Source organism: Falco peregrinus, chromosome 1 (genome assembly GCF_023634155.1).
Source record: "Falco peregrinus isolate bFalPer1 chromosome 1, bFalPer1.pri, whole genome shotgun sequence".
NCBI classification, from domain to species: domain Eukaryota; kingdom Metazoa; phylum Chordata; class Aves; order Falconiformes; family Falconidae; genus Falco; species Falco peregrinus.
The window spans coordinates 113,253,226-113,264,099 of NC_073721.1; the positions used below are offsets into that span (position 1 = coordinate 113,253,226).

At 36.0% G+C, this 10,874-nt stretch overlaps 1 protein-coding gene across 1 annotated transcript in view; it reads right to left on the minus strand.

Moving 5' to 3' along the window:
* Positions 1–9,123, minus strand: part of LOC129785739 (protein unc-13 homolog A-like) — a 60,156-nt gene extending 51,033 nt beyond the window's left edge. The window contains exons 1-4 of the mRNA XM_055819495.1: positions 8,881–9,123; positions 7,504–7,533; positions 4,307–4,406; positions 443–560 (exon numbers count right to left, since the gene is read on the minus strand). Of these exons, the coding sequence (XP_055675470.1) occupies positions 443–560; positions 4,307–4,406; positions 7,504–7,533; positions 8,881–8,902 (270 nt within the window). The 5' untranslated portion in view covers positions 8,903–9,123. The remainder of the gene's footprint in view (positions 1–442; positions 561–4,306; positions 4,407–7,503; positions 7,534–8,880) is intronic.
* Between the last annotated feature and the right edge of the window lie 1,751 nt (positions 9,124–10,874).

Here is a 10,874-nt window from a genome sequence, read left to right on the forward strand (position 1 = left end):
GGCAAATTTCTCTTTTCCTCTTTGAGACAATGACCGATTCTCTTGAAAGACAAAACAACAGTATTTTGCCCATTTTAATAAAAGATATCCAAGGCCACACAACGAAGAGCCACGCTAGGAACCTCAGTCTGAAACTCCCTCAATCTAATCACGTAAACCAAACTGTCCCTGCCTCCCTAATAATTCATGAGTGCAGATGAACTCTAACCCACTTAACGAATTATACCTGACTCAGTATAAGCAATTTCTCCAGGATATATGACTAACACATATCAGTTGCCATGTTGAGAGTCACACGTGCATTATACCTCAGTATTACAGACCGAAACAAATGAGATAGAAATATACATTGATCATAAATGACATTACAGTATTTGGCTAAGAATGAGAAATTGGTTGGATGTTACTCATTGTTTTATATTTCCACAGAAAGTCAACTTACATCTGTTGCATATTTCACAGTCGCAAGGGGAATCCATAAAACTCCTAAAATGCTATCCCAGAGCAAGCCTTTCTTCCACAGCTCTATAATGAAGCCCTTTCCATCAGCACAGATTTCACTAAAGACAATGAATACACAAATCATTAAACTGAAAATGCAGTCTCAACCGCTCAGTAATCTATTGTAACTTGAGTTAGTGACTTACAGCAGATACAGAGGTGTTTTGTTTTCAGTACTCTCATAAAATGCCAGATAGCAAGGCATGACACAAAGGTTAGACAGGACAAGCCGAGTCTCATTGTTCAGAATTGCTTTTACAAAGTGATGAGGACAGTTCTGCTAGAAACACGGCACAGAAGTCCCAGTTGTCAATAGCTTTACTTTACTACAAGACTTGGCCCTTCCTGGATATAACCCAGGAAGAAACCAGGACCATGAAAAGCCTTTAGTTCAGCTTTAGGTTCTTCTGAGCACCTTCCACATATGGAATTCCTTAGTTGCCTCTGCAAGACACTGGTCTCAGGACAGCCCTGAAGAACCTACATTCTCAGGTTCCACTGTAGCTAACTGGTTAGGTGCAGCAGTAGTATAATATAGCTAGACTTTTGTCAGGAGAGTTCTTTTCGGTAAAACTGGAATCCACAAAAGCGATCAGGCTTTCAAACATAAAACTCAGAGGAACATTTTCAACAAAACAGTAAGAGTCAGCAATGTCAGCTATGATGGCACACACTGTCAATCAACATGGACCATCAGGTAAGAATGATCTATAATGGTATGGGCAAAATTCCATCTTCCCTCACAAAAATCTAGAGGAAGAAAGTGTCAGACCATTTACTACAGGAAATCAAACCAGTTTCTTGTTTTCATTGTAAGGAGACCAGGCGTAAAAAAACATTTGGAGCTTGTTCCCTTCCTTAGAATCAAGAAGATGCACTACACAACAAAAATGCAGTGGGAAAACAGCTCTCAACATGAAGAGCTGCAGATCCAGGCTCTGTAAATTCTACTTATAGCATGCATGCATTTTGTTACTAGCTGGTTTTGATCAAAAAAATACCATACCACAACCTTATTTTGCAAGAATTTAGAACAAAATTTTGCCAGGCCATATAACTTACCTTTGACATTGAACTAAAATTAAGAGAGAAGTTATTTCCTCATGGAATGTCTGGCATTTTTTTATGTATTACTATAAGCAGCTACGGGTCAGTTCTGTAAATATGAACAATATAATAAACTAGGGATTGGTGTGTCTTCTGTGACTGATTGTATGTAATCTCCATTTGACCGAATCAATTTTGAAGTACTAAAACTAATCTTCAACTGATTTGTGTGGTGTACCACAGTGAATTATTGTGTACTTAAATTTACCAGGAAAAGGACAAGTGAATTCTGAGAAGGGCAATGCGTGCCACTCCCGAGACTGATACTGAACTCATCACATGGCTCTCAAAAAACATTATGTTGGCTGCCTCAATATCTATTTTTCCACTGTCCTCATGCAGTTGAATAGATACAGTGAATTTTTGTTTTCTTCAGCTTCTCCTTTTACAAATATGTTTTGGAAGGCAGATTGCAATTCCTTATCTTTTGGTACTTTTGGACCCCAACTTTAAAACTGTTGCACTAACTGAACAGTGAAACTGCATATTGAAAGCTTAAACTATGTAATTTTTAAAACGCAGGCTGGTTATATCTGTGTGTAATGGAACAGATGTTTTACAGGCATAGGTGGAGAGAGCACCTTTAAGAAAATGAATTACAGTATGACTTGTAAAAGTCTACATAAATATATTTCTAAATGCTTATTTATAATACCTTTTAAAAGTCTGCTGTGTTGTATAATTGAGTAGGCAGCAGATGGAGCTACAAGCAGTCTCACACATTTGTGTGGTTTAATATTCTTTGGTAACATTTAAATTGCAAACTAAGAAAATAATCCTAATAAACTGCTCATGGAACACTCATTTGCATACAATATGATTAAAAGCAAAGCATTTATACAGCAGCAGAGCAAAGTTATTAATACTTTAACACATTCCTCAAGAAAATTTAGAGTATAGGTTTCACACACTCACTTTAAAAGGATTTTTAAATTGCCTCCTGCACTAAAGGTAACAGGGCAAATGCTGAAATTAATTGATCTGTTTCCTGATACACTATTACATTCTCATCCAATCCATGTCCAATGTTTCATAGAACTATTATATCTGGATCAGCAAAGTGCAAAAAAAAATAAAAATTAACACAGTATTGTCATACAGAAATGATTCCTCTACACTGAAACATGACAATCTTTTCTACAAGTCAAAGCTGCAGTATAAGAATGGTATTTAAAAGGGCTAGCTATCAATCTTGATTTTCCTTTGCATTTTCAAAGACAGATGCAATCCTCCTGTTTGGATAATTTAGGCTGTGGCTCTGAACAGTCTGCTAGAGAAGCCTGATGACTGGGGAGTGGAGGAGAAATTAGCTCCAGATTAAGATTACTTTTATATGGTTAGAAATTCTGAAAACTTCTTTGATAAGTCATTACATCGAGCCATAAAATGTCATGTAAACAAGCTATATATCTGTTGGCTTAATATAACAGGCTCTTCAGTCACTCACAGTCTTCAGTTAAGCAAACTAGTAGTCTGCTACAGTTGTCTAAGAAATCAGTTGCATGACACCAAAAAAAAAAAAAAAATCCAAATTCAATTAATAACTTTAGGAAAAAATGGTGATGAAGGTGAAACCCTTAAATAAAATTAAGAGCACTGCGAAATACAACTAATTTACATGAAAGTTCTATGTAGAAAAAAAAATGCAGGTTTTAGAAATGCTGTTTTCAATACAGAATAAAATTAAATGGGGGAGGTATTTCAATCAAAATGTCAGTTTCAGCACATGTAGATCCTGTCAAAAGATATTTATCTGTTTTGATAACCAGAAAGTATGGAAAAGTGATTCATAAGAACTAATTCTTCTGGCAAAATATTAAAATATTTGGATTAGAAAAAAAACCCAGAATTGTAAAAAGGACATTTTTCATAAAAGTAACTAAAACCAATCAAATGTTTAATTCTGTAAAAATATTTCTGCCAACTCTAGACCTTAGTAACAAAATCTATATTTCTACAAAGAGGATGTGATGGCAGAGAAAGATTTGCGCAGGGAGGAAGGAGGGACCAAAAATAGTAGAGATTAACATACTATCTCAGCATCTAATGAGTTTACATATTTGTTGGTTTTATCTGCTTTTAAATTGAGACTTGAAAGCAGGTTTCCTCTGAATGTCGGTCAGTATATAAGTATTTGGACCCTCCTGACCAGTGAGTTATATATAAGGCTCTAGAGAAAAGAGAACAAAGACGGAATAACAAGATGGAGAATTGTGGGAAGCAGACAAAGGTCTGCAGACAGAAGTGAAAAACAGTACGTGTCAATAATAACTGGCAGTTATTATTGACCTGATATTGATAGGTAGATATTATCTACCTACATAGGTAGTTAAGTAGATAAATGAATGTGTAAAATATCAGTCATACTGAAAGGAAATTGAGTAAAACAAAAACCAAGTTGCATGAGGATCAATTTGAGTTCTCCTCGTTCCTGTATTCCTAAAACTTCACAGGAAATTAAAGATACTGGAGAAAAATATCATCTTCCCCTTGACTGCTAGCTTTGATCTGCACATGGCTTGCAAAATTAACTTTTGTTCTGTTGCTTAGAGCTAACCTGGCATTTTTTCTCTGAGCTGGACATTTTTTTCTCACTTTTGCAGTCTGCCCATGGTCTCAGATTTTATTAATTTCTCTAACTATCCAAATGCAGCAAAGATACAACAAAACCAACTGATAAGAATACCTTATTACTTACAACATGAAGTCCTGTTCCCAGCAAGGTTCACTTCCCCTTCTGTCTATTGTAGTGCTTTTTAAATTTTGGACTTTTAAAACAACATAGGTTTTGAATGCATCTGAAAAAGAAACAACCAGTACATTAAAACCCACTTTATTTCTTCCTAGAAGCTGGAAACATTCAGCTTCATGGTAGCAGGGGTTTAACGCGCTCCATACAAAACAGTCAGAGGTGTGGTTCAAATACATGGCTTTGAACAAGGAAATTCTTAGTCATTTTAATGGGACAGGAAAATCTCTGTCCATTGCAAGTGGGAGACAACATAATCCTAAATGTGAGCAAGTATTTTAAGGATCAGCTTCCAGACATGGTTTCTCAGATTATTTGTCAATCTCCCTGACAGATCTTGCATGAAACAAGTACACCCTCCCTTTCTGCAAATTATTATTTTGTTTGCCGTTCAGTTGGTATAATGTTGGTGACTGGCTAATGGGCTGTAATTTCCAATTAGGACAAGGCCACAGACTTGGGATTCAGTCTTGTGTTTGTATGTGAATCTAGTTTTGTCTATAAATGCAGCAGCAAAATGGGTTTCAGATGCAGTCCCAGATGAACTCAAACATTTTTGTACTCAGAGTATATTCGTAAAATTGGACCTAATCAGCAAAAAATTTTTTCTTTTTTTTTTTTTTTTTAAATCAAAGTGCTTGAAGATATCAATGACAGGAAAAAGCAAAAGAACTAAGGGAAAGCTCTACGCTTTAGGGCCTCACACAGGAACTAAGGCACCAAACGGCATATTATATCATCTTGATAAATGTGGCTGTGCAGAAAAGCTTCTCAGCTTGCATGCATGTCATTAGCCTCCAGCATCCCACATAAGGATCAACACTGACATATGGTTTTAAAAAAAAAAAAAAAGATACTTTTTCTTTTTTAATAGAACTACTGCCAAAATATACATATGAAATGTAGCCAAGAACAGAAGCCATTTTTGAGCTGTGTGTATTAGCCCCCCCGTCAATCAACAAGCCCGAGCTGGAGGGAAGCTGTCACTGTCCACAATAGGCTTTGAATAGGTTGCATCAAATTACACTGCAGTTAAGAAAAAGTGTGAAGGAGAAGAGTTAATTCTGTACATCCTGTATGTAGATCTTATCGATTAGGGCTGAAGATAATGTTTGACAAAAGAATGTTATGTAATGGGAACTATTCTTTTCAATAAAAAAAAACACAACAGTGATCAATGTTATCTATTTTCTGTAATTCAGTGCACCAGTCTTCTCAAACATACCTCTTTGTCCTTACACTGAAAAAAATTGACAAAGTCAATACAGATTTAGAAGAATGGTGACTTACTTGTAAGAAATTGTGTCAACAATGCATGATTCACTTACCATCCTATTGTTCATTCTGTGTAACTGAGGCAAACAAATCGCAAAATTTGCAAAATGTTTTGTAGTTGCATAATTTATTTGCAGTTTGGAGGCTTGCAACTCAAGGGTTGAGAAATTTTCAGAAGAATTTCCATTAAATCACTTGGCTGAAAAATAGCAACCTCCAGCGTTTAGCTATTTTGAGCACCCAGATCTGTATTTACATTTAAATCAAAAATACAATCACCAACCTCCCCCCAAAATAAAACTTATCTTCCTTAAGTGAAGCCATAAATGACAAGATACTTCTTAAGACATATTTTTAGTGGTAATCTGTTTCATTGTTCTATTATCTTTATATTTTTCTATTATCTTTATATTTAACTCCTTAATTTCTTTCACATGTGAAAATGTCATGTTCCTATGTCTAATGCCAGGTGATCAAACCAAATCATCTATCTTTCCCCAGCTCCTTTTCTAGCACAAAAACTAAAGAAATTTCAGACTGCCTGCATTATCATTGCCTTGCCTGGAACCTTGTCATCTGCCTTTTAACTTTTTGTGAAAACAAAAACGGCAGGCTATCCTTTTACTCATATCTTCAGCTTTCCACCCAAAACAGAGCACAGCAACTTCATGGCAGCTTCCACAAAGTAGTAAATTAACCACAGGAGAATCCCAGAGTTTTGAGAAACATGCAGGAATCTCAATACTGCTCTTAGTCACCACTTAAATGATTTTCTGCCCAAGAAAACATGACCAATTATCAGAGGATACACCACTCAAACTCTATTGCCATTACTTACGGCATTAACACATCTTCAACAGCATTCAAAGAAGATTAAAAAGTCTTAACTTTCATCAAATAATTGTTTGATCATATTTTTTTGTAAATTATCACCTCTTTTGAGCACCAACAAAATATAAGATTTGCTGAGCCCTGCAGACCATTTGTCTCATTGCATAAGGATTTCAATGAAAGACGAATGTCCAGTCTATACTTCATACATATACGTCACAGCCCACGATGATGACTCCCTCACAGACAGTTAGAAGCATCATGTTCCCAGAAAGAAGCTTAACCTGTGCTATTTCAGGTTACCTTTCTTTAATCAAGATAGATATAAATGATTTGCAGAGGTTACTTAAATGTGTTAGCCAGACATCTACTGGCAAATTTTGCCACATTGGTCAGGTTGTTACCAGCTTCTCCTAAGAACTAGTAATCACAAAGATCTTGAAGGCCCCAAGTTTATAGTCCACCTATGTGTGAGAAACCTCTGGCTGAGTTTGGATTTTCTTTCCCACTCTGGCTAAATCTTGGTCCTGGGGGCAGACTTACAGTGTCCTGGGCAGCTTGGTTTTGTTCACATTTATTGCCCAGGGCCTATACCTGATCTCTATAATGGTCTATTAGTATTTCCCATCTGTATTTCCTCACTGGGAAAATTCAGAAACCATTTTCTCCCTGCCCTGCTGAAACTAACATCCTGCACTCTCTTTATATAAAAAATAATTTCTCTTGACTGCTGACCCATTTAGGTCATCAAACTGTGTAAAAACTATTTTTAGTGGAAATATCCTTTAAAAGCCACTAGTTTCAGTTATTAATTATTGTCTCTCAAAATTACACAGTCTGAGGCCACAGTCTTGTTTGTTAATTTGATCTTTAAAATCTATGTGTATTTTTAAATTCTTTCCTCATTTGTTTTGTACTGAGCTGTTGATGAAATGCATTCAAGTAGTCCCAGGCCTGAATGATTCTTTAGTGTGATACACACATGCATGCCCAAGAAATAAATACGTTCAAGCAGAAATTAAAAGGTAAATCAGACTTACCAGCTGCTTTATCCAACCTTCCTTTTTTCACTATTAAAAAAAAAAAACAACAAACATATTCAGACAATACCTTAACAATGCTTGTCATACATTTTATGGGGAAAAAAATACCACAGAAAGGGATTTCTGTGGTATAAAAAACTTCAATCAAAAATGAAAGCAAGTACTCTTAAAGAAAATCAAGCACCATTGTGGTAAGATAGTATGATTATTCTGAATTCCTTGGGAAAGAAAACATGTGGAAAGTCTTTGCAGTTACAGAAACTTAGTAAATAGATGGATACAACACAAAGGGCATAATGGATACCAGATGACCAGGAAGGGCAGTATACTATCCATCACCTCATAGCGCTAGTTCAAAATGCTTTTCAATAACAGTCACAGAAGGCTCACAGACGGCTCACAGACTTCAAGTAACCTAAAGTAGCTTCTATCATCTTACAAAGAATCCTTTATTACATTGTATTTATTTTGACTATTAGAAAAGACATACTGCAGTAAACACCTTATCAATTAAAAAGTGAATATTTCAAATCCTAACTTTGTTCAACAGCCTGAAGTTCCATGCTATGGTATCCCTTTCATTAATGAAAAATGCCCTGAAGCTAATGGGATTGTGATTCAGATAGTCATCATAATTAAGAAAATCCAACCTGGTCACCGTTTTGTATCCAGTGTCTGACTACTAAAGTTCATTGAATTTAGACTTTTAAACAATATAATTAATTATTCTTTAAATTTTCCTACCATATCAATGCACATAAGGGTTCAATTCAATTTGAATGAAACATCACTGCAGTCCTACAAAAATCAAACCTCCTTTAAGAATATACTCATGTATATCATATATTTCATTGCTATACTTAGGAACTAGTAAGTGCCAATAAAACAAAACCTTGAGGCCACAACTTTACAATGCAAAGGTTCCCAAAGCTTACTATTGTTTTCCAATGCCCGTCCCACTCGCCTAACTTCACCTACCTTCCTTTGCCCTATTCTTTTTTTCATCTATCCCTAGACAGCCCTAAGCATTCTATGGAATTGCATTGTATTTGCAGAATGTCTATCTGACAGTCTGAATAATTCCACCACGCCTCACACTGAGAAAGCTTTCACTTTCAGCGCAAAAGGGGAGAGCCCAAACTGTCGCTAAGCCACCAGCAGCATCCAAACACTGCAGCAGTTACACTGCACTGCAAGTGTGCAGAATTTACACACTGCACCTACCTGACTTCCCTTGAAAGAAGTAATGCAAGAAATATTCCCATCGATTAAAATGAACGATGCACATCTGCAGTCTATGAAGTTGATTTTTATAGACACCTACTAAACTTTTGTCGCATTAGTGAAGGAGCTTGTGTGATAAGAAAAACCTACCTTTTACAGAGAGAAGTTCCATTCCAGTAGAAAAATATTTTAAAGAACATAAATTTGAATTAAAGTTGTTTTACAAATGCAAAAAAATTCATTTGCCTTGAAGACTGTATTACTCTTTTCCTCCTGTTTCCTCACTGCAAGTGTGTTTCACTTTTCCTGCACGCTCCTCCCAGGTTTCACATGGAGGAAAGCCAGCCAATTGACAGAGCAGTGAAAGACCAACAATGAATTCTTTCTCCCTCATACACACTGAGATGGAAAGGAGAAATTTTACAACTGTTTCCTCACTCATTTCCTCAGCTTCTATCTGCTGCATGCAGCTGTCTCTAGTCTAAACACATTTCTGAATGTGATCTTTGCCAGCAATAATAAATTCAGTGGAACTATTTTATTAAGAACATACTTTGGGAGTTCTTAAACTTTAATATTTGCAAAGCATCTGAAATGGTATACAGAAGGGTTTTATTATTCTTTTAACAGACTCACATATTCATTTTATTGTATTATCTATAGATAACCATAAGTAGGCTTCATTTTCTAAAATAAAGTGTGACTAAATATTGCATAAAAAGAAAAGCTGAATTTTAATATACTTCATTAATTTCTAATTCTACTGCAGCACTTCACTGGATAATAAATATTTTCATACAATGTTAAAATATTTTACAATACTCAAAATGTTGAAATAATTATAAAAACTGTGGTGTTTATGACTACTCGTTCATGTTAATACTGGGGTTTTTTTCTTTGGTTTTCAGTTGTGGTTATTATTATATATATATTTCCACAGGCATGTAATATTTTACTTTTTAAATGTTTTGTTCTCTATCATATTATAATTGTAGCCTTTGGTCTTAGGTCTTAAATTCAAGTAGGGAGTTTCCCTGGAGCAGAGGGGAATGCATATGTCTGAGTTCAGGATTGGCTGTCTGTAGTTCCGAGAAACTGGGGTCCAAATGATAGCCGTATCTCAAAAGAGAGGTGAGACCTAAAACTGTTTAGCCTGGATAAAAGAAAATTTGGGGAGGTGGGGTGGGTTTATTGGTGTTTGTAAATACCTGATGGGAGGGTGTAAACAAGACTGACTCTTCTTATTGTTGCCTAATAACAATATAGTTGTGAAGAGGCAATGGGCACAAATTGAAACTCATAGTTTCACCTGAACATAAGAAAACTCATTTTTACTGTGAGGGTAGTTTAACACTTGAACAGGTGGTTCAGAGAGGATGTGGAGTCTTTGTCCTTGGAGATACTCAAAACCTGACTGAACACAGTCCTGGGCAACCTCTTCTTGCTGACCCTGTCTTTAGGCAGGGATGTTGGACTACATGATCTACAGCAGTTCCTTCCTTGTCATTCTGTGGTAGCTCGCAATGTCAAAAATCTGTTAAGTGTGACATTGAAGAAAATGCAGCGCAGGATTTCATGAAACTCTACGGCCACTCTACATATTGTGCGTAGTCTTGAATTTTTATTCCCCACGCAAAGTGTCTAGTACTTATGATGCTTTAGGAACATGGTACTATGTCATGTGAAGTTGTTAAGATACTACTTTTTGGTCTTGTGTTTTATATTAATATATTTGCATGTCTCTCTTCTGAATTCTATTTATTCTGAACAAGTCTCCCACAGCAATCTGAGTCTTGGAGCCTGGTTTTCACCTTATGCAAGCAATGGGGTTCCACTGAAGTTAACAGAGCTAGCCTGGTACACTGCCTGAGAATCTGATCCCAAGTGTGCATTTGGGTCAAATGGAAAAATATTTACTTGGAACAAAAATCTAATCACTGCTGACAATGTTCAGTAAATAGAGTCACAAGTATACTTTAGCATGAGTCAAAGTTACACAGCTGCATCTCTATCTTTCTGAAATTCTGTTAACTTGTCTCCTCTTCCTTTTCTTCACTCACCTTCTCAAATATCAGGACCCTTGATATGGAATATTGATTTTCTCCTTGAATCCTTGAAATCCAGCAGAAACAGCATTCACTGTG